This window comes from Cheilinus undulatus, linkage group 23, assembly GCF_018320785.1.
Source record: "Cheilinus undulatus linkage group 23, ASM1832078v1, whole genome shotgun sequence".
NCBI lineage: Eukaryota > Metazoa > Chordata > Actinopteri > Labriformes > Labridae > Cheilinus > Cheilinus undulatus.
In genome coordinates, this window is record NC_054887.1 from 12,761,718 (window position 1) to 12,786,363 (window position 24,646).

Below are 24,646 nucleotides of genomic sequence, written 5' to 3' on the forward strand. Positions count from 1 at the left end.
GTTCAATATTTACAATCAGAAATCCTGGAGTTGGCAGAACAATGAAAATAACTGAGCATGCATTCTGTAATGGAATGATAGCCAATCAGGGAGCAAGCTAACTGAAGGAGGAAGCAGAACAAACACAGTCATGGCAACAATAGCAATCATGAAGCATAAATTCCTATGGATGCCCGGAAATGGAAGAGCAACTTCTTGATTTTTGGCGACAACTTGAGTGTTACAACGTGGTATGTAATCCATCAGACAGAGAGAGGAGCTGGAATAAAATTGCTAGCATAATGGATTTAGAAGGTGGCTAATAGCTAGCCTCATTTATGCTTCAGTCCAGCTGATCTTGGAATTTAAAAATACTGGGTCAACCCCTCTAGACTTGTAATTCCAACTCGGACACTTGGAGCAGCTTCACCTGTCTGGTCCCTCAATTTTTCTAAAACCAGTTAAGATTTTAAAAAATTTTTAGTTTGAGCCTGATTCAGTCCAAACAGGCTTCACTTTTAGACATCCAAAACTTGGTCCCAATGGAGGAATTGGACCTAGTTAAAGTTTGCTTTTTGACACATTTGGCTGTTTGAATCATATTGAACCTTTAAGCTTTCCAACCATCATCAACAAAGAAGAATGCTTGTACCAAAGGTGTGTTTAACAGTGTTTGTGTATACAGTATATGAGCTACTATTTAAAACAGAGTGGATATTACAGTGAATACAGAAGACAGACGGGACTGAATGTGTCATGAAAGTGTCCACCGAGTGTCCGGTCAATGTCTGAGAGTTCGAATCACTTCATGCATGAGTTATCTCCACCTGAAGAATCTAAAGTCTAAAAACTCTCATTAAAAAGTCTCGTCCTCAATCAGTCGACCAATCAGCAGCCTCAGAATAAAAGGAAGGCAGGGCTGCTTGTGCTCCTCATGTCAAATCCCTGAGCAAAGTCAGTGAACATTCAGAACCCATCGGCCAAAATTTAGGCACTGGAAACAGGAAACCAGTCTGTCCTCCTCTCTGTGAGCCCCCAGTCTCTCAGCTGAGACTACGATGGGAGCGGTCCAGGTTTTGGTGTCAGTAAGGAGCCATAGCAGTAAAGGGTCATTAGTGTCTGGGCCGGTAGGAGCTGTAATATCGAGGGTAAAGGGGTGTGTAGTGGGAAGAGTGACTGTAGGAGCTGGAGGGGGTAAAAGCTGAAGAGGAGCTGTAGTAGGCGGAAGAGTAGCTGTGGGGGGAAGAAGGGAAGTGGGAAGAGGAGTACGGGGAGGATGAAGATGGCGTATGGAAAACAGAAGAGCGAGACATACTGGACAAGGGCCGAGTTCGAGGTGACGGGCTCCACGTGGAGCGTCTGAGCCCTAAAATGGGGGATCGATAGGGAGAGGAGGGGGCTGATCCTGGCTGGTTGGGCCTGGTGGTGGAACTGGAAGTGGAAGTGGAAGTGGAGGTGGAGGAGGAGGATGGCGACAGCGAGGTTTGAGTGTCTGGGGTGGAGTGTCTGGAGGGGACAGCAGGGGAGATGTTGACACTGAAACTGTGGGAGTCAACCACAAACGTCCGGACTCCCAGAGTCCACTGGGAGTGAGCCACCTTTAACGGGGTTGAAGGTGGTGTCCGCGTGGAGGGGGCCTCCAGAGATGGAGGGCTCTCTTGTGCCAGAGGACCAGCCAATGAAGTGATGGCCTGTGATGACGGACTACGGGGGGGTAAATGCGAAGAAGGGGAGGTGAGCGCTGAGGCCAAAGCTGCAGCAGCCGCACTAACCACCGATGGGCTCAGGGGCGCCATGGGGTCATCAGAGAGGATCGACGTAGGACTAGTAAGGCTGGAGAGAGGGAGGCTGACGGGGGCCAAAAATGAAGAAGACCCCTGAGCTGGGTCAGAGGCCGAAGCTGAGGTCGGGGGACTTACTTTGGGTGTGCTGGTTTTCCTGCGAGTCAGCCGACTACCACGTGTACGATGGGTCTGCTCCTGATCAAAGGCCAAATCTTCCAGACGCTGTGTGAGGGCCAGTTTCTGCTGGATGGCCATCCGAAGGAGGGAGTTCAGAGTTTTCTTCTCATCTTCAGCTGCAGCCAACTGCCTCTGCATCTCGTCTAGCTGGGTCACGTACTCATCACACCTTATAATGGAACAAGACATTAGTTGGAAGATAAACAAATGAAACATGGGCTTTAATAAGTAGAGACGAAAAAGTTCAAGTCAGGTAGTTTGGGAAACATATATCTTATTTCTAAGTGGATGATAAAGTTAGTGCTATTCAAATGTGAGTTTCCTGGACCAACATAGTTTCCTTTTTTACAAACAAAAATGTTGAACTTGAAAGGCAATAAGTGGTCTCTGACCTGGTGGCAAACATGGCCCGTAGAGAGGAGAAAGTGGCGGCGTCCTCCTTCAGCGCTTTCAACTCGTTCCTAAGCTTCATCATGGTGTCTGTCACCATCGCTTTCTCAGCTTCATATTTACTCTTCAAGTTGGCTAGGGCACCCTCTGCTGTCTGAGTGAACACAAAGATCACAAACTGTCATGTTTAGCAACAGAATAAACATCTCAAATCTGCTGCCAAAAAAGCAAACTTATGTTCAGTTAGAATATTAATGCAGATTGTGTTTTTACGGATGTGTTTTATCCTTTGACTGTGTATACTGTGAGCTGTAGCCTGTGTTTTTGGGAGTATCCTAATAAAGCAGGCAACATCAATTGGCATCAATGAATGAAATGGTTTGGACAGCCAAAAGAGCCCTTCAGTTAGCTTTATTTATTGATGTATTTCAGGGAAGCCTGCAGACATATAGCCTATAAACGGTTGGTCTCATTCCCTAAAAGCATTATTAAATCCTCATGGATTGCTGTTTTGGGACTTTTGGTGGTAAAAAGAAAATAGGGATAAGTCAATCAGCCAAATAAACAACTTTCAAATTGATACAAATCAAGGTCAGTCCTTTCTGCATCAATGCATTGCTCATTTTATGTCCATGTGAATGTGTCTCAAGTCACTGTAGTATAAAGACACCTTTATCTGGAAGGTCCAGTCACTGGTTAATCAGTATTCCTGGCTACCGACTGCACCATAAAGACAAAAGAACACTCCAAGCAACCCAGAGAAAAGGTTACTGACAGGCACAAGTTCGGGGGTGGATACAAAAATATTTCCAAGGCACTGAACATCCCCCAGAGTTCAGTTATTTCTCCTTGTTCGTGTCAAGCTACCTTTGCTCAAATGCTTGATTATTTGTGTTCAGGATCCTAAATATTTTCCCTTCTTAGAAGATGATAAAAAATTTCACCTGTTTGTTGGCCTTTAGCACAAGTCGGAGTGTGGCAATCTGCTCTCTCTTGGTGCTCAGCAGAGATTTCAGCTTCAGGATCTCCTCCATGCAGCTCTCCTTGTCTTTGTCCAGGAGAGGAGCCAGTTCTCGGGCTGCAGCTCTCTGCCTGGACAGCTGCAGAGAGCGGTCCACTGCCCGCTGGAGGTGCTTCACCTAGACGAGTAGAAGCAAGGATTGATATTGAGAAGATCTTTATTCAGAAGAATTTAAAGAAAAAAGAAGATGATGAGGATCTGTGTCATACCTGGTCTCTGATGATGGCATTGAGGTTGTAGATGTTCATTGGCTCCCTGCGCAGCTCCCCGGCTGGCTCCAGGGCAGGCGAAGATGATGATGACGATGATGAAGAGGCACTGATGCTGGGTGAGCGGGTTGGAGGCGTGCAGGGCAGCAGGTTCTGCTCAGGGGGCACCTGTTGACCCTCCCTGTCACCCTCCTTTTCCTCTCTGCCCCCCTCCCTCGATAACGGCTCCTTGGATGGAGACTCTGAGGAGCTCCGAGACTCAGCAGGGGTTGAGGTTGTTGAAGCGACAGCGGCCAGTCGTCTGGCGAGGCGAGGTGTGAGGAGAACTTTGCTGTTGTCTGACGACATGGCTTTAAGACTGGCACTGAGGCCTCGTAGCCCTCGGCCCTGCCTGGAAGAGAAAACAGGGTGACAGAGATTACTTCAGGGAGATTTTTCCAACATTTGACTTATTCCAGGGGTAAGTTTCCCCATTCAAATCCTCCATTTTCATTTCTAAAAATCCTTAAATCAATATTTTAAACCCTGGAACCAGGCTAATCAGCTATCTGAATATGACCAAACATAGCTCCTTTTCTTAACCCTGCAGCCTTTAGAGGGAGAGTTAAAAATATTTTCAGACTTCAGACCTTAAGGAATCAATGCAAATTCTGTCCTCATCAGAGAAGATTAATCCATGGAAAGCCACTTTAACCATCTTCAATATCAGGACAGCTTCTGGAAATCAGTGGCACACCCATTCCATTACCCATTATAGATATTATGTGCATGGAGAACGATTTGAGGGTTTTATCTCAAGCATCCCTCCCTCTAATGCATATCTTCCGACTCATCTTGCTTCTTTTTGACCCCAACAGAGCGCCATCAGACCTGTAGTAGTCCAGCATGACGCGGTTCGGCGTCTCGTTGTTGCACAAGCAGACGTGGTGGTACAGCTGGGCCAGCTCCTCACTCAGTGTCACCAACTCATCCTGAGCTGCGGTCAACGCCCCCTGGCTCTCATTGGCTGCTGTTTGAGCAGTCTGTAGCTCTGCCTCCAGGGAGGAAATCTGAAAGAACAGGAAAGAAGAGCCTTCATTTCTGGAAGTCTGGCAACACAGTCGACACTGATTATGGAAAAAAATCATGACCAGGATAGTTTGTATTGACATTCAGAGCAGTATTATTGAATGTGGGGACTCAGGGATGTATTTGTCGTGGCGTCATGGCATGTTACCTTCTCCCGTCCCTCCCTGCAGCTCTTCTCCAGAGACGCCACTTGCCTCTCCAACTTCTGCAGCTGACCGTTCCTCTTCGGTTTTTCCTCCGCTGCTCCTGCTGCATTCTGAGCCAGCCTGTCATGAAGCGCCTTCACCTCCGCCTTCAGCTCTACCACCTCCGTCACAGCCACCCGGTACTTACACTGCAGGATCTCCAGACCAGGCGTCTGATATGAAAACATCTGACTTTTATTCACAGTCTCACTCTTCTCCTCCTCTGTCCTCCCCTCCTCCTCCTCCGTCTCCGCCTCCTCCTGTTCAAGCTCCATCTGGGCCTCCTGATGGATCTGGGAGGAGGTACAGCTGTAGGCCTCCTGGTGGAGCTGGGCCCTGCGATGTAGGCGGCGGAGGCTGATGACTTTCTGGCTAAGGCGTAGGGCCTTCTCGTGCTGCTCCGTCAGAGCTCCCTGGGTGTGTTGGAGTCGAGTCTGTGACTCCTGCAGACTGGTCATCAGAGCTACTTTCTCACGTTCAACCTGCAGGGGGCAGCAGCAAACATTAGGCACAACATAGCACACTGTATTTTTCATATGATCCCAGGCGCTGGCAGACCTTTTACAGGCTTATATATTCAACACATTAAATTTTGACTGTCTTTCAATATACAGCTTTAAAAAGGCAACATTGTCAGATTTAATGCCAGGTTTTGAATCCTTAATAGTAAATTAAGTACATGTTTTTGCACTGAAATGTCTTAACTAATTTAAAATAAGACTAAACCTGTTGTGTATGTCTTTTTTGTTTACAAAGAAAAGTCAGAGATGGCAGGAAAGAACAAGGGGATCTCAAAACCTGAGGGGTTTTAATTATCAAAATGGCATGTACAAATGCCCACATGATTAAGACTTTTTTGTAAAGTTGAGCAAGGAACCCAAGAAAGCGCGAAATAATTTTACAAGTGACTTTAACAACTAAGAAGCTGCTAAGTCAAAATGTAAATAAATGCATTGCATAAAACATGTTTGTAACACTATTTTAGTGGGCTGTGATTTTATAGTAATTTGATAATATCACATGATTATCTAGTAATTACCCAAGAATAAGGTGGTAATTACCATGTAATTATGTGGATAAAAAGTATATTTAGGAAGTATTTACCTGGTGAAAATGAATGAATTATAAAGTTATTCCTTATAACATTATGGCAGTTCTCTGGTAATAACATGGTATTTCACCCTAACCCTAAAATCGAAATTATTCAGGAAGGACTCCTTTCATTTAGTGGGCAAAAATAAAAAAAATCATCTTTGAATTATCTAGCAACTTACGTAGAAAATAATCATTTTTTTCCAAGAAATTACTGTGTAACTTACCACTTAATTTTCAGGTAATTGCCAGAATATTACGAGGGTTAGGGTTAGGTAAGAAGGTAAGGGTTGAATACCACCTAATAATGAGAGAATTTCAACAAGGGTATGAAGGTTAGTGTAAGAAGGTTAGAGTTAGTTTTAAATTTCCATAATATCACAAGGGCTAGGTAAGAGGCTAAGGGGTTAGGGTAAACTACCACCTAAATACGAGAGAATTGCTACAATATTACGAGTCTCGATTTTGGAAAGACCAGGAACCCCCAAGAGCTGACCAACCAGTTGACACAGCTGTTCCTGTGTAGTATTTTTTATAGAAACAGGACCTTCAAGAGATTTATGGGCATCATTTTTGGTCAAAACTACTTCCTGTTCGAAGATAAGGCTGAGCTTTAAAGCTCATCAGGTCCTATTGTTCCCAAAAAAGTGGAAGAAGCTAAAATGCACTGGAAACAAGAGCTCAGGTGTCAGGAGGTTAATATAGAGAATAATCTTAACACTAGAGCCGCCATGGATCTCTTTATACCTAAAACAGCCAATGGGTCAAATTTACCTGTCATTAAACTGCCTTTATTTTCATAAATAGCACTGATCAAGGACTGTTAATTAAGTAGTGACACTGAACAGCTTATTAGCCACAGATAGCAAACTAGATCACTGTTGGAAGATGATCCGTCACATAGAAAAATTCACTGATTGCTAATCCTGAAACTTCCTCATCACTGGATTCTTCCTCATTAAGAGCACTAAGATTACCTTTTGACATTTAAGCTTTCTTATGGGGTAAATTTGACCTGCATGGTGATTCAAAATATAAATGCCCATTAACAAAATTTGGGTTTAGGCAAATATTTTTTCTGTGACACCAGGTGCTAAAAAAACAAACTTTTAGGAAAAGTCCAAGACTAACAGTCCGTAAGATTGTATACATACCAAGTAAGATACAGTTAAAGATCAGCTTTGGGTAAATTTTACCCATTGGCAGTTTTGGTGTTAAACATGTACAATCAAATTGAGGCAAAATGGTACCAAATTATGAACTGTTCAGGAGCGAAAAAAGACTTATTATTGTTTTGATTAAGACTCACCTGGTCGTGAAATTTACATATAGCACATTTATGTTTGTAATTCGGCAGCGTACATCTTGTTTTATTGGAGGTAGAAGTTTACTTTAACTATTCTACTGCTGTTTTGGTCTATTTGTCTGTAAAACAACCATAATTTCCTAAATGAACATCAGTGTCGTGTTTATTTTTGGCAGCCAGAAGTGAGCAATTTTAAAACAGAAGGTTGAGCTGAATACTTTCTTTCCTCTTTTGTGTTTGTTAACTTTAGACTTTTGGGAGATGAGCAAGATGAGATTTTGCAGACATAATGCTGGGTTTAAGAGACGTTAATTTTCAGCAACTTCTTATACTTTAAAGACTAAGAACTCCTTTGATAAAGAATAAAGACTGAAAAATACTCATTAGTTGAAGCCTGCATCAACACAGAGGATAAAATAAGAGGGCTATTTTTAGTGAACAGATTGTGAGCAGCAGAGGAAAGCCAAAAACTAATCAAAAGCATCTGTGACATAAAGCCAGAGCTGAAACACTTCAAATCTCACACTGCAACATAAAACCTCTCTAGATCTTTAAAGCATCATCACAACACAAAGATTTCTTCACAAACTAGTCTGTCCTTTGACTGAGGTTGACTTTTAAAGCCAGTATCTGATGTTACACAGTGTTAAAGATCAATCTTCAGCTCAAATATGTATTTATAAATGTTATAAAGAGCAGCTCAGACAGCAGCAAGAAGCGACCCCTCTGCTGATCGATCGTGTCGTGTGTCAGCTGAGATAAAAATAAGCTCTTCCTCCAGATCAACCAATGAGAGTGGCTGCTGGGAGCAGAGAGGGATGAGATTACACCTACAGGAACTGGGATGGTGATGTGTGTATGAACAATACACAGCTGTGAGAGAGGCAGAGGGCTTTACGCAGAGGGAATACTGTCTGTCAGCCTGGCTTTACTCTAAATTATTCAGAGGATTTTCACAAAGGAGGGGACGCTCACTGGATCATGGGCCAAAAGATGCTGAAAATGAGGAATAAAACAGACAAATGTGACCAAAATTAACCTGTTTGATGACATTTTAAGTTTCTTTCTTTCTTCCATGTTTACATAGGCGAGGCTTTTTGTTTATACTCTGATTTCATTTTATCCAGGTTTCTGCAGGTTATCTTAAAACTTACAAACATTGCAATACCACCAGCAGCTGTGGGGGCAGTGTTGAGCAATGTGGCCAACAGTTCAAGCCAGAGGAGCAAAACACAACGAAGAAGAATAATTTGAAAAATTGTGGAATTTTGCTGGAACTTTGTGGGTAAATCTTGTTGAATATAGTGTGAGTTGTAATAAACTACAATGATGTTAGCTCACCTGGGAACAGGTCTGTGAGAGATGGCACCCTCTAATGGATTCATTTTTTAATGTCCAAACCAATGTAACAGTTGAATATGATAAAAGTGGCAGTGATATATTTCAAACTGATTTGCTGTAAAACAATCTAAAAATATTTACTGTTTGCTTGTTGCCTGGACACTTTTTGATGAACAATTCATTGCTAATGCTAAACCCAGGCATTTCCTGTAAGCAGTCTGATGTTCCTTCAAAATAAATGTCAACTTGCGTTTGCCAGTAGATGTTTTCTTTTTTTTTTTTTTTTTTTGAGGGAAGCTGCAACAGCAGGAAATGTTAGGTTTTCAGTAGCAATAGCTAAAAATATTTGTCTCCATTATGAGTCATTCAGGCTCTCTTCTCCAGTTTCAAAGTGTTTGCTTAAGCACTGTTTGGCAAAACATGGCGTGACAATGGAACAATCTGCCACTAATTGTCACAGACTGTCACAATGCATTGTGGGAAATTGATATAGTGACTAAAACTAAAGGCTAGCAGCAGGGATGATCGAAAAATGGATTATAAATGGATAAAATATGTTCAATATTTGAGTTACTGGGGTGGATTTAATCTTTAAAGACTCCAGAAAGTCACCCAAGTTCCAGACTCACTAGAAGACGTTCTGTAAAAGCTATGAAAGCGTGTATAGCATAATTAGAACTGCACAGTGGAGTCGCTACAATGTCTGGTTCAAAAGTTTCTTAACTTTAAATAACTCTTGTCTCTTCTTGTGTTGGGCATATGAACCATTCCTGAAGTAGGCTACATCATTTTAGTTTTGCACAATTAGCAAACACTTTGGGTCAGGCTTCCGCTTCCCCGGAACTGTAGAATCCACAGTGTGTTCTCATTGTCTTCTTTTGGGAAAAAGCAAAGGCTGAGTAACTCAGGGCTCCATAGACACTGCAGACAATTTGTCAGAAATGGTAATGTAAACATTACTGACACTAAGAGCTAGCACAGGTAATGCTAACAGCACAGCTTACGAGCCACACGCCTCCAGTAGCATCTGTTTTGGAGATGGTGCACGGAGGTCTGCTGTTATAAATGCAGTGTTTTATTTAGTACACTTGAAAAATATCAATACAATGCACTGGGAATAAGGCAGTGGTGTAAATTGCTGCGTTCAGGTGCACCTGGCCATTGCTGGTATGGGTTCATTCATAGAAAATAACGAGGGCAACCGTTTGAAAGCACAATAGCCAGCACTGGTGTGTTTTAGGTTTTCAGGGATTCCCCATGGTTACAGGTAGTTTCTATCAGGTCTGTATTCATCTGTAACAGAATACAGTGTTGGACGGATGGAGGTATCATCTGCATATCTATGGATGTACTGACATCAGTCACATATGTAGAAACAAGGGGTTATGTCAATAATAGAGGATCAAATCTTTTAGCTTGTAATGTCAGACTTCATTGCTATGCCATGACCTGCACTAAAACCAGGATACCAGAAAGGATGGAAAGAAAGAAAATGGAAGAATCTTCTGGGGAACATTTGGACTCAACAATAACTTTTTTGGCTATCTTTCAGCATCAAAAGGAAGTAAATGGTAAAACCTACGCTGCTGACCCAGCACGTGTTGTTACCAATAAATCACAACTGAGGATGGCCCATTACCCGAGCTTTTAAGGAGCCCAGCCATTTCTGTAGGCTGTCCTGCTTCTGTTAATAGATATCCACCCAGTGTTCCTATTCTGGGACAAGAACAGCTGTCCAGTTAAATATCTAAATGAAGCTATCATCGTAAACCTACTTAGAGTTTGATAGAGACTATATTCACCGTCATCAGCTGCTGTTTGAGTTTCTGGATCTCCGTCAGGTTCATCTCACTGAAAAGGTCTGACGTTGATGCCCCCTCTGCTTTACGACCTACCCCCCGGTACTCTCCATTAGACCTGGACCCAGACCCGGCTGCTGATCCTGCTGTAGAAGCGCTCTGCAGGTGACCGTTACACCTGGAAAAAAAAACAGAGAACAGAGTCTTTCATGCAGGATATACACTTCACTGATGACATAAATTTAGCATTTTTATTCCACACCCGTTTCCTATTTGTGTGATATCCACCTAGTCGGCTCTTCTGTGTTGGGGGACATCAGAGTAGTCGGGGTAGCATTGCCGCTGGGTGGGGCGGAGGTGAAGGTCAGGTGGGCGCTGCCAGTGTAGGCTACGTCACACATGCTGAGGTGGTGCACCAGCTCCCTGCGTAGGTGGTTCTTCTGCTCGCGCTCATTCTTCAGAGACTCCAGCGCCTCCTCCAGCTGACTGTCGGACATGTCCTTCAGTCTCAGAGCGTCCTGAAGCTGGCTGTTCAGGAGCTCCGTCTCCTCCTCCAGGACCTTGATCTCGTGTTTTAGCCCTTCATACTCAACCTAAGGAGAGGAGTCATGGGTTAATACCTGGAAAAAGGATGGAGCTAGACTCACTGCAGCCAGTTAGACGCATGATCCTTTCAGGTGTCATCAGGAATGATGCAGAGTGGTTTGCAGACATCTGATTGGTGTTCGACCAAATGCTTATAGTTCTGCAGTGAGTACAGAAAAATTACAGATCATGACACCAGGAGTGGCGTCTACTGGAAGAAATGGTAATTGTTTTACCTAATGGACGGTAACGATGGAAGAACATGCAATGCTGCTGCATTTTCTTTCATGCTCTTCAATGAATTTATTGGCAAGATACAGGATATTATGTAACACTATTAGGCTGCTGGCACAGCTGTTGTAATCCGGCTTACACCCCCACCTAGGGTGCATTTGGCCATGGAAATGCAAGCAAGATCAGGGTTTAACTGTGCCAGACCACCAAACTGGTTGTTGGAAACACACCATTCGATTCCGTGCAGTGCTCTGGGTGTTTCTGGGTTTCTCTCTGACCAACATTGCCTACCGGATCCATCTCTAGAGTGATACACAATGAAGCACAGCCTCTGGCAGCTGGAAACGTGAGATCACATGATCACAGAAGAACTACTAATTCATACAGGAATAATCTTCTGAATAGTCTTCAAGAAATAAGAAAAGACGAATGAAAAAACAGCATGCAGCCACTTGGCAAATCATCATCCTGAAAAGATTAACAAGATGCGAGGAATAGAATCCAGCCAGGTCAAAAGACTATTAAGAAAGCGTTCACAACACCGTGCGGTCTCAACAGATCACAATGTTTATCAGTGAATTTATCACCAAAGACCAACAGCTGTTTTCAGTGGTGGACAACGAAGATTTTAAAAAGTTTGTAAACACTGGAGCCAAAGTTTAAGTATATATTTTGAAGCCTAATGCACACCTACAACACTATTTTTGCCATACTGTAATATTCAAAGTGCAGCTGTTGTTTAACAAATGCCAACATCCCTTTTTTCCAAATGTTCATTTGTTGTTTGGGAGTATTTTTGGACTTGTTACCAAGATGTTATCGTACAGTGAGAGTTTGATATCATAACATCCCTAGTATTAATGATTTTAGAATGATATTAACACTTTAAGTGCAATTAAATTCAGAAAAAATGATGGATGCACCAGAGGATGGTTTTTCTAACCGCCTCATATTTCTCTTAGTTTAAGTTTGTGTTTTAAATTGTGTAAAAATAGTGCAGACAACTACCCGATAAGCAAAATAACCCCCCCCCCCAACTGTCTTTTGTTTGGGCTTAGTCTCGGATATTTAACATGTCTTGCTCCAGCCATGGTTGATGTAGTGATGGGATTAAGGATCAGAAAACTGTGCATTGTGTTTTATTTTGAAACTGAACATGTGCTTTGCATGTTCTTTCTCCTCTTTGGATCTAATCTATGTGGATTGACACGGCTTGGCAGTGACATCCAATGAAAATAGACCTGGCGCAAGTGGCACTTCTGGCACGCACTGGAGTCATACCAGAGCGTTTGCAGTAAAACTGCAAAGATTGACTAGAGAGGGAGTGATTTTCTCAACAGTGCCGCCCAGATCATTATGTGGAAATTAGGGGTAACTCTACTGCCGTGACCAAATACTCGACTCCCAGCAGATTTCACATCAAATTCCCTGATGATCAGTTCTCACACCAACCGTCAAAACTAGCACTGGATAACCAAAAGGGCCAAAGTATGCAGATTTTTAGATGGACCAAATTATGACCGGTAACAATAATCTACTCAGATAAAGGTGGGCAATTTTTTATTTTAAAGTCCCTCTAAAGCGATGGAAAATCTGCATTTTAGATCTGTTGTGTGACAGCCACTGTGTTATGAACCACCAGGCCAAATTTCCGTCATGAAAAACATCCCTAAGTTTATAAATTAAGCTTCAATATAATGAAAAATAAGGCAGTAAAATCTGCTCTAGGATGGTGTGGGCGTGTCAGTTGAATGAGCTGAAGCCACGCTCACTAACAAGAAAAATGAATAACCTAAGTCATTATTTTTCCCGGCCTTTACAAAGCATTTTCTTGCTAATATTTTTTTTTGCCTTTGTAGGTGTATTATTATGGCATGTTTCCCCACTTTTAACAAATGACGACAACGTGTATCCTTCTGTATTTCAGCCTCTGCTGGCTGTAGCACTGGGCTGATTGACAGATGAGAAATGTAAACACAGACGGTGGAAGGACACGGCTTTGTTAGCAGTGTTTCTGAACAGTAATGAACTTTTTCAGCTGTGTCTTTGTGCTACAGCTGAGCAGCTAATTGACCATTCAGCCTGTGCTCTTTGCTGCACTCTCCCCTTCTCAATGTCTGTTTGGTTGATTTTCCAACGAGCCAAGGATGTTTTTACCTCGGCAAGCCTTGGATTTATAACTGTCTGGCTCTTGATTTGTGTCTCGTGCTGCAGTGTTGATATTAGTCACTGTGAATCACCTGGCTCTGTTTGAGCGTGGACACCAGCTTCTGCAGAGAGATGTTCTCCTCCTCAAGCTCTGTGTAATCCTGGAGGAGCCGAGATTCTCGGAACTTGTACTCCCTGATCTCCTCTCGCATCCGACTCCTCTGCAGCTCCAACATCTCGTTACTCTGCTGAGACACAGACGGGAGGTGCACGCTACTTCTATCATGTAGAACTCATGAAAAAGGCATGCTGAAACCATTCAAACACCACAAAGTTTATCATCTCCTGTTTTTACCCATAAAGGAATATTTTATGGCAAAGAGTTGTGTGTACGTTACCTCTCTGAGCTCCTGCACTAGCCCGCTCAGATGTTCATTGTCAGACTGGCAGCTGGAGGTGGTGGCTCGGCTGTGCTTCAGCTCCGCCTGCAGTTCCAGCAGTCGGCCCATGTAGTACGCCTCCTTACTGGCCGACTCCTGCAGCAGCGTCTCCTCATTGGTCTCTCCATCCTCTGCGACCTTACGCTGGGTGGAGTAGGCCTGGCCAAACGCCTGGAGCAAAGATGAGGAGGAAAAGAGACACCACAGTGTGATTATAGGATGATTTGTGTTTCCAGGATTATAAATGATCTTAATTAGAAGTTTGTCTTCCAAAATATACTATTTATACAGATCTGTGTCAGTGTGGGAAAAGCTTGATAACAAATTTTAAGATAACTAAAGTGTCCACATTTTAAAAGCAAACACTTTCTGAAAAGTAAACATCTAAATATTTTTTACAAAAATTAATATTGTCTTTTAAACAATGAAAACTTTTCTCTTAAAACAGAATTACATGTTCATAAGTAATTTTTACAATGTTGACTGGCAAACAAACTTAAATAATGAGGAAAGGAATCTCAGAGTTCAGAGCTAAGCGTTGATATGCAGAAACATTAGAATACCATTAAATAAAGTAGAAGAAACTGAGACAACTTTAATGGAAAATATTTAAAAAGTTATCAAAAGAGGCAAAAAATATGTTCAAAGGGGCAAAAAAATGCTTAAAGGAGCAGCAGCAAATTTAATTTAAAGTGGCAAAAAGGTGAAAAGTGGCACAGATGGGTAAAATTAGCTTAGAAGTGGCAAAAATGGACAAAAAGCTGTAAATATTAGTTAAAAATGGTAAAAAGAAGGGAAAAGTGGCACAAATAGTACAAGAGTGGCAAAAATGTGGCAAAAGCCACACAAATTGGGAAAAAATGCAAAAGAAAGTGGTGAGATGGGCAAAAAGCTGCAAAAATGGGGTTAAAAGTCACAAAAAGCAGCAAAATAATGGCAAGATATGCCAAAATTGGGTAAAAAGCTGCAAAAATTCAATTGAAAAATATGTTAAAAGTTAAAAATGGTGAAAAAGATTGAAATGTGGAATAAATGGGATAAAAGCAGCAAAAAAGTGGTAATAAAAGCCATAAGAATTTGAAACAAGAAGTGGCAAGATGGGTGAGATATGGCAAAAAGCAGCAAAAAGTGTTAAAAGAAAAGTGAAAAGCAGCACAAATGGGACAGAAGTGGTGGAAAGTGGCAATAATAGGTGAGAAGTGGCAAAAATGGGCCTAAAACTGTAAATTATAGTTAAAATGGTAAAAAGAAGTGAAAAGTGGCAAAATAGTATAAGTGGCAAAAACATGGCAAAAGCCAAAAATGTTGGGAAAAAGTCGTGAGATGGGCAAAAAGCAACAAAAAGTGGAGAAAAAAGATTGAAATGGCATAAATGGGATAAAAGTCGCAAAAATGTAGTAATAAAAGCTGCAAGAATTGGAAAAAAGTCGAAAAAATAAGTGGCAAGATGGGTGAGATATAGCAAAAAGGGGCAAAAATTGTTCTAAAGTGTTGAAAGATGAGTGAAAAGCAGCGCAAAAGAAAAAAAGTGCCAAAAACAGGAGAAATGTGGCAAAACTGTGCAAAAAGCTGCAAATATTGGTTAAAAGTGCTTAAAAAATAGTCAAAAGTGGCACTAACAGGATAAAAGTGGAAAAAAGTGGCAATATTGGGCAAAAAGCTGCAAAGATTGGAAAAACATGAAAAAGAGATGGGTGAGATATGGCAAAACTTGGCAAAGGACTGCAAAAATCTAGTTAAATGCAAGAAAAAGGAAAAATAGCAAAAAGTTGCAGTGGCAAAATTGGGCAAAAAGCCCAGAAAATGGCAAAAAGTAGAAAAAATATGTAGCAAGATGGGGGAATAAGGTAAAAATGGGTTAAAAGTGGTAGCAAGAAGTGGAAAGTGGGGAAACGGGTTAAAAAGCAGCAGAAATAAATAATTAAATTGAAACCCAGTGACAGTTTCACACACTTCTGAACTCCAACATGAGAGAACTGTTAGTCAAGACAGCAGTACCAATGCTACTGATCCAACACACATCCATTAATATCATCAATAAATCACAGCTGTGGAGAGGCTGCTCTGTGGGCAGGCCTGCTTATTGACTCATACTCATGTTCAACCTTCTGTTTGTAGTAAAAAAAAAAATCTTCTTGGTAAGCATCTAAATAAATGTTGTGAAATGCATCTTTTTTCTGTATATTAACAAGTTTTAGCTCTTGATCTAGGAGCAATATCTCAACCTGACTTCCCAGTTTCAGTTTGTGGATATATTCCACAACCATCTGGACAACACCCCGTAGACCAGTGATTTAAAGGGGAGTCAGGCAAAAAGTATTGATTGGACAAGCATTCTGGCTGTCTCATTCATTACAGACCAATCAGAGCACTAAAACATGTGAGATAGTAGGTGTGCGCCGCCACCAAGGAGTAAACTAACATGATCTCAACAGTCAACCGCTGTCATGTGAATCCAGGATTGTTCACTATCAGTGGAGCCGGTAAATAAATTAAACTCTTGTTGAAGCCTCGCTGAAAACATCTTTTCCACCATGAGAAGCTTTCCGTGTGGTTATTTCAGTAACAAGGCTGAATCATGGCTGGACTCAGATAAAGAAAGATTATGTGGGAAACTCTCTCACTTTCTTCTTTTATGTGTGTTGTAGCTCAGAGAAAACTCTGCCCATGTTTGCTTTTCTCACTGGCTGCAGCGGACGCTGCACACAAGCAGAAAGTACACTTTGTATTTCCCTGAGGAGCAGAGAGTAAGTACAGTTAAACGCAGTCAGCTGGGACCTGGACACTCACACGGTGGGGTAGTGAGGCGTTACTGTCTGCACACATGTTGGATGGCGTTAATGTGAGAGATTAATGACCCTCCTCTAAAAACACCTACAGCACTGTGACTCCTGTACCTATAGATGGAATGTAGTCTAAGTCCACGTTTACACTGAAATGAGTTTCTATCAAACAGGAATCATCTAAACCACAGCTGAAGATGAAATTGAGCATACATGTGGATTTTACCCATGATCCTCCTCTGTAACAGCCACCAGCTCATAATTATGAGTCCTGTGCAGGGTAACGGTGTGTTCATGGTCACAGCTCTGCTGTTAAAGCCATTACTGTGACACAGAATAACAATATGCACATGTCAGCACTATAATAACATCCATTCACTTCATAGGACAATAACCTCGAGCTACAGCCTGCTGTTAAAGTGAAATATGGCTGACACAGGCATCAGTGAGAGAGACAATATTGTAGTATCCAGCTGCACAGATAGCTTCATATTTTACAAATAAAACCCCAGAATAAGACATGATTCTGGGCACAAATAAGCCTAAACATTTTTCCTCCTTGCCTGTCAGTAAAGGAAGGGGTGTGGAGGGGAAAAGAGACCTAGCAGGGAAATTTAAGGCCAGTCAGGGTGTTAAAAACTCTGCTGTTTGCATTCACACATGACAAATTCAGGGGTTTTGTGTAATTGTAGATAGGGTTTATGCCTCTGAACCTCGTCGCTGCCGATGCAAAGGTGGAAAAACAAGCAAGAGGAGGCAGAAATTAAAGACTACAACTTCCCAAAAACAACCTCTCAAAAAAGCAAGAACCAAACCCAAACAGAAAGAAAATAGGGCTGCTGTAATAGTGGAATATTCTGTTTTAAACCAAATCAGAGAGTGTTGGATTAAAGGATCCTCCTCCTTCTTGTGCAGATAAATAACAGAAGCTCTTTATTGTCTCCAGTGAGTCAGCAGTGTTGTTGGAGAGCAGACTGATGGAGAGAGAGATTAAGAACCAGAGCTACTCTAAGCTCTGATAAACAAAAATCAGACACATTATAATTTCTGATACACTTAAAAGTAAACAAAAAGCTGCCTGAAGGGCATTAAAATGTAGAACTGCTCTGATATGACCCTGAAAAACACAGAACTATCACACACTTTACGGTCATCAGTTTCACACTGGACTTTCTTATCTGAACTGATCTCAGACTGCAGGGATGTGTTTTCACTCCCTCTTCATCTCTGTGATTGTGAGACTTGCTTTGTCTGTTTCTTTAGGATGTGTTCTGTTCTAGTGAAATGTGGATCACCTGAGTGGAATGAATGTGCCTCAAGTATTTGCAGTATAAAGACACCTGTGTCTGGAAGGTCCAGTCACTGGTTAAACAGTGTTCCTGGCTACCATTACACCATGAAGGCAAAAGAACACTCCAAGAAATACAGAGAAAGGGTTATTGAAAAGTATAAGTCAGGGGGTGGATACAACAAAAAAATCCAAGGCACTGAACATCGTCCGGAGTTTGGTTAAATCCATCATCAAGAAACTGAAGTAATGTGGCACATGAGTAAATCTGCCTATATCAGGACGTCCTCACAAACTGAGCGACTGTGCAAGAAGGAGACTAGAGAGAGAGGCCAGCAAGACACCTATGACTACTCTGAAGGAGGTATAAGCTTCAGCAGCTGACATAGGAGAGACCAGACCAGGTTCTGCACCGAAAACTCAGATTAAATCTCAACTACAGTTCACTAAAAAGCATGTGGGAGACTCCATGGTCAAGTAGAAGAAAATTCTTTGGTCTGATGAGACCAAAATTCTGCTTTCTGGCCATCAGTCAAGACTCTAAATGGACACTAGGGCTGGGCATTGTTAAGAACATCACGATTCAACTCGATTTCGATTCTTTAGGTTGCGATTCGATTCAATATTGATTTTAATGTTTCAATGTCAATGTTTTAATAATTATTGTCATGCCCATGTGAACATGTGTGGTAAGTCACCTCACATTTTTGAGCAATAAAACATCTGAAAATAAAAATTTGCACAATATTAACTTATTTGTGCATATGGAATTCAAAAGTAAAAAGCATGACAGTTCTGTATAAACACTGAAAAAGTAAAGTGCATGTAAACTTAAATAATATTTCTTTCCTCTTGGAAATTGTGATAAACCTCACATAACATGGTTATGGTTGGTTGTTGTTTGGTTGAGTGCGGCCTCCGTCCATACAACGCGAATCACACGCACAGCGACCCCCACTGGCCAGGAGGTGAATCGATTCAGAGAATTTGCTAAATCCATATTGAATTGGGGTATTGCAATGCATCGATTAATCAATATTTTTAGCCAGCCCTAATGGACACCAAAAACAGCACATCACTTCAAACACACCATCCCCACTGTTGAGCAGAGTGGTGGCAGCATCATGCTGTGGGGATGTTTCCTAGCAGCTGAGCCTGCAAGGCTTGTAAAGGTAGAGGGTAAAATGAATGCTGCAAACATAGGAAAATCCTGGAGGACAATCATATTCAGTCTGCAAGAGAAGTACAGCTTGGGAGAAGATTTGAAATTCAGGGGCTTGAGCAGAGCTAACAAACTCTGCTTATAGTCAATATTGTGCAGAAACATGATTTAACATGATTTCAGCTCAGTTTTTATTTAAAACACCAAAAGTGAAGTGACACATACAAAAACTCTGACACGATGGGGTCTATTAAAAGTAGCTCTTTAGACAAAGTCAAAGTAAAACTCTTTGCCCCAAACCTCCTTAAAAAAGTGATCTCTGTCCCTGTAAGTGGGTCAAAATTTAAAAGAGCTCGTTTGTGCTGATAAAAAGTTGGAGGTGAATTCTTTGAGGTCTGAAATGTCCAGGAGCGACGTGTTAATGTGCCACTCGCCCTCGCTGTCGCTCTGAGACCGCTGTCCTACTTCTCTGACACACTGCCTTACTGCCAACAGTGACTTCATCGTGTCTCAGACCTGACCAATCAAACACAGAGAGAGGACACGAAGACCTGAGGACACAAACAATGACAAAAGTGATAAAAGGATTAACACAATTCATCCATAATTACAAAAACATGACTAATTTTCCCTCTTCTTTATCTCCGTCTCCTTCTTTCTGCTGTCTGTCTCTTTTGTGTCTTCCCTCGCCGCTCCGTCAGCATACTAATGAGACTGGACTGAACATTTACCCATAAAACTGTCCCTGGCTGAGTGACACTGTGGGGAGACATCAAGGAGGGTTTATGGGGCAGAAAGGAGTCTGGGTTTGTTCACGTGTGGAGAGAGAAATGGGAAATCTGCTGCTGAAAACGGCAAAGAACAACACCCAGACATCATTTAGTTACTCTTTTTTAGATATAAATCCATTATGCAGCTCAGAAATCATCCATATAAAACTATTTAAGAGCCACATTAAATAACCTGTTGAATGATTGAAGCTTTTTGTTCAAATATTTATCAGCACAGCTGACGTCTGTTGCTTCCTGCAGCTCGTCTCTCTAATTGAATCAGCGTGATCGGAGTCAGCAGACTCTCCGTCTGACCCGGAGTCAAACAAAGGAAGCCGGTTTGATATTTGTTGCCCTGGCGTCCCAATTATCTCACTCACATTCGCACTTTCTCACTATCTCCTGCTGGTTTTTGCTCTTTCACTCACTCAGATGCATCATGTTTTCGTCCTGCTGAGAGGAAAACATCACTGCAGTCGTCTCTATGCAAGCCAGACGAGTACATTCACATCCTGGTGTAATCTAACCTCTTAGCAAAAGTCTTACCATGATACTGGATTTCTTTGCACATCAGTCTTATAAGCAAGGTTGCTTTGGCTACACATCAATGAGATGCTCAGTCCCATGATCATACATGAGCATCACAAAGCCAATGCCTTCTCTCCAAACCAGGGTCATGGAGGTGTCCCACTCTCCAGCATGCTGCAGGGACTTCTCACTACTCAAACAGACTAACCTTTAGGGATTGAATATCTTAGGGTGTGGCATAGATTGCTTGGTGTGAGCGCACCCTAAAGGTGTTTCTTATCGTCTGTGTGCTGAGTCATGACGCTCCCAGCATGACTTCTGATCAGATCGATACTCGTCTCATGCTGAATATCACTGCCAGGCAGCTGATTCAACTGTGTGAGTAAAAACAGACAGGTTTGGATGTATGATAAATCAAAGTCATCTCACTGCCAATTATTCTGATATAGATACAGCACACCCTTACATGATTATTTAGAGCCTCTCTGTGGGAGTCTGGTGTAAAAAGACAGCAGGCGTGCTCTAACATTAACACTTCTCTCTGTCATCCTAACACTGTAACACACAATAACACACTTCCTCCTTCCTCTACCGTCAATGTTTACATGAGCCTCTTTCTAGAAGAATTTGCTCTTATAATCATACTAAACTTTGAAAAGAGTAATGTATGAGAGAGAGAGGGACTGTATGCTTCGAGTCATTGTCATGCTGGAAAATTAATCTTCTCCCAAGTCATATGTCTCTTGCAGGCTGAATAAGATTGTCCTCCAGGACTTTCATATATTTTGCCACATTCATCTTACCCTCTACCTTTACAAGCCTTCCAGGTCAAGAAGCTGCCACGAAGCATCCCAACAGCATGATGCTGCTACCATCATCACTTTCTGTGAATATTTGGTATGCATCAGGAGCCTCTTTGATTGGGCCTGGTGTTTCTCCTGCTGCTGCATGACTCTGGAATGGGTACCGAGGCCTTGGCAGTTTTTCCTAAGGAAATCATCCGGATGCCATAGGATGCCAGAGGCTGAAGGGACAGGGCCACCGTTGGACTCCACTTCCCTAAATCATCCTTGCCAACGTCGTGATAAAGTTGATGAGCTTCGAGCCGACATGAAGTTTCTACAGGGCTATAACAGTGCTTGTCTTCTTGCTCTAACTGAAACGTGGCTTAAAGAACATGAAACTGATTCCAGTCTGGAAGATGATGGCTTTGGGAGTACCCTTCATCTGGACTGGTAAAAACGCTTGAAGCTTGGTATCATCAGACCAAAGAATTTTCTTCCACTTGTCCCTGGAGTGTCCCACATGCCTTTTGGAGAACTTTAGTCCAGGTTTCATGAGTTTTTTCACTCCTACTTATCTCCTTCTTGCACAGTCTCTCAGTTTGTGAGGATCTAGGCAGATCTAGGCAGATTTACATGTGCATTATTACCTCCATTTTTTAATGATAAATTTAACTGAACTCCAGGGAATGCTCATTGCCTTCGAATATTTTTTGAATCCATCCCCTGATTTATACTTTTCAGTAACCTTTTCTGTGAGTTTCTAGGAGTGTTCTTTCATCTTCATAGTGTAATGGTAGCCAGGAATACTGATTAACCAGTTCTACATTATGATGTATTTAAGGTTATATTGGCAAAAAGCATAGAAAATAAAATGAATCTAAAGCTGAATCATACTGGCCACCTACACTTGAGGATTATTTGGACAAATAACCAGATTTTACACACGTTTAATCACGCCACATCTCCCTAAAATCATCTCGTGTTTGGCCAGCTTCGCCTCACTGTCCCTCCTGCAGCACTGATCCAGAAACCACAAACATGACCTTGGGGAAGAGCAAATCCTGAGCTGGATGAGGACCAAGTCTGGACCGCTGCAAATGACATCATAGTTTAAACCCAGTTAGAAAGCTTTCAAGGTAAAATCATCACTGCTAGCAGAACTAATCCTATGTGAAAATATTCAAAATATTGCTCTGATTTTCTGCTCTCTTAGGTCAGAAAAATAATCCTGCTCTTATTTCTAAGGGAAACAGCAACAATGATTTAGCTTAAGGCTAATTCTTGCTCTTAAACTAAACACTTCTTGTCTAAGTGTTGATTTGTTTCCTTCATGATGCTTATTCTATCTAAACTATAGCTATAAGTCAGTGTGATGAGGTTTCTAAGAGAAGGAATAATGCCGACGGATGGTGTTTTTTGGAAGGAGATGATCTTTCTTTCCCCCTCTTTCTCTCCACATTAGTTGTTTTTATCTGTGTGAACAGCCTGAAGACGTACGGATCAATATAAAGCCTGCAGCTGTGGGAGAAAAACGTCCTCTTTAATCTGGGACCAAGAGACAGAAACAGACAAAGACAGCAGCAGAGAGGAGGAGAGCCAAGGAGAGAAAAGGACAAAATGTCCCAGACCGTCTCTCCTCGCTGCTTTATTTCCTTTAACCAACAGGGAAAAGAAAAAGGAGGAAAGGAGAGGGATGGAGGGGTAGAAAGAGGAGAGGAAAGAGGGAGGGATAGATGACAGGGGCAGGAGATAATCACATTTGATGCTCCTTCGTATCACTTCCTGTCACATCTCCTTTGTTATACTTCCTGCCAGTTGTTTCAGCCTTGAATGTTTACACCATTACTCTGACGACGAGAACGCCACTTAAATCCAACAAACAATACAGCCTACACTCATAATACGGCCTCTTTTGTCAGTTTTACGTTTTTTAATGACATGAAAAATTTCCATCCCATTCAGTTAAGTAATTGTAACTTAAACCAATAAATGCCTCTTATGTAATGAAATTAAATAAAACTGAGATAGAATTTGGGAATGTCAGTAAATATAGTTCATAGAATTAACCTAATTTATTAGAATAAGGTTTGTGGGAAACTTTCAGGCAAGAAATGGATTTTTTGAAGTTCCATCATCATTAGTTTAAATGCAAGAGTTGTGCTGTAGTGCACCCAGTAGGCATGACTCAACAATCACAGAGTTAATCCTATGACCAAACAACAGTCACCAAGTCACTCTGGTGACCACTCAACAGTCACAGAGTCACTCTGGTGATCACTCAAAAGTCACAGAGTCACTTTGGTGATCACTCAACAGTCACAGAGTCACTCTGGTGACCATTTAACAGTCACAGAGTCACTCTGGTGACCACTCAACAGTCACTCTGGTGACCACTCAACAGTCACAGAGTCACTCTGCTAATCACTCAACAGACATTGAGTCACTCTGGTGATCACTCAACAGACACAGAGTCACTCTGTTGATCACTCAGCAGACACAGAGTCACTCCGGTGACCACTCAACAGTCACAGAGTCACTCTGGCTGACCACTCAAGAGACTTGAACTCACTCTGGTGACCACTCAAGAGTCTTGAACTCACTCTGGTGACCACTCAACAGCCACAGAGTCACTCTAGTGACCACTGAAGAGTCTTGAACTCACTCTAGTGACCACTCAACAGTCACAGAATCACTCTGACCTCTCAAGAGATTTGGATTTGCTCTGGTAACCATTCAACAGACATGGAGTCACTCTGATGACTACTCACTGACAAATGATATGTGACAGACAACAGCTCAGTCTGAGTCCAGTAATCATCACATTTTCTCTATTATTACAAGCAGCTGCTTAACTAATTGAACACTGCCCACTCAAGCTGTTGTAATTAAAGACAGTAAACAGGTAAAATGAATTTGTAATAACAGCAACATACAGCGAGTGTGATTGGTTTGTCTGGAGTCCAGTGTTGCACATTTGTCTAATAATGACTTAAACAGCTGTTATAGGTGTTTAACTCGTGAATTGCTTGTAAGTAGTCCATGATGAATCAAAGAACAAAGCTGTGGCTTTATATGAGATCAGAGAGGGGCGGTAATGTGCAGAGTGTAATATTATACACTCCCTTATACGTATTGGGACTGTAAGGCAAATTCCTTTATTTTTGCTGTGGCCTGAAAACATTTGGGTTTGACATCAAAAGGTGAATATGAGACAAGAGATCAACATTTCAGCATTATTTTGTAAAAATACTTAAAAGCAATTTAAGCATTGTTATCAAGACTCTACTCCTTTCCTACTTCCTAGTTTGGCCTTGTATCAACCCTAAATTCAGCTAAAGGTCTGTTTTTGGGAGTCATCATGAATTCATCATGACCTCATGGTTCCTGAATAATTCACCACGCCCTCCATGCTCCCTCTGTGTCTGTGCACATTCAGACATGCTTCTTTCAGACATCCAGTCTGCTCTTAAGAGCGTCTGAGTGTTTGTGTCACATTCAGGATCATCAGAAGAGCGACCACAGAGCATGTGAGGCTGCAGGGCGATGTCTGCTAGAAAAACAACACAATGCTG

At 41.9% G+C, this 24,646-nt stretch overlaps 1 protein-coding gene across 1 annotated transcript in view; it reads right to left on the reverse strand.

The window, feature by feature from the left end:
* Positions 1-666: 666 nt before the first annotated feature.
* The window catches only part of LOC121505519 (protein bicaudal D homolog 1-like), a 34,545-nt gene continuing 10,565 nt past the window's right edge, over positions 667-24,646 (reverse strand). Inside the window, exons 2-11 of the mRNA XM_041780914.1 lie at positions 13,717-13,929; positions 13,411-13,563; positions 10,640-10,944; positions 10,355-10,529; positions 4,777-5,295; positions 4,431-4,609; positions 3,561-3,951; positions 3,275-3,469; positions 2,333-2,484; positions 667-2,109 (exon numbers count right to left, since the gene is read on the reverse strand). Coding sequence (XP_041636848.1) covers positions 1,092-2,109; positions 2,333-2,484; positions 3,275-3,469; positions 3,561-3,951; positions 4,431-4,609; positions 4,777-5,295; positions 10,355-10,529; positions 10,640-10,944; positions 13,411-13,563; positions 13,717-13,929 — 3,300 coding nt within the window. The 3' untranslated portion in view covers positions 667-1,091. The remainder of the gene's footprint in view (positions 2,110-2,332; positions 2,485-3,274; positions 3,470-3,560; positions 3,952-4,430; positions 4,610-4,776; positions 5,296-10,354; positions 10,530-10,639; positions 10,945-13,410; positions 13,564-13,716; positions 13,930-24,646) is intronic.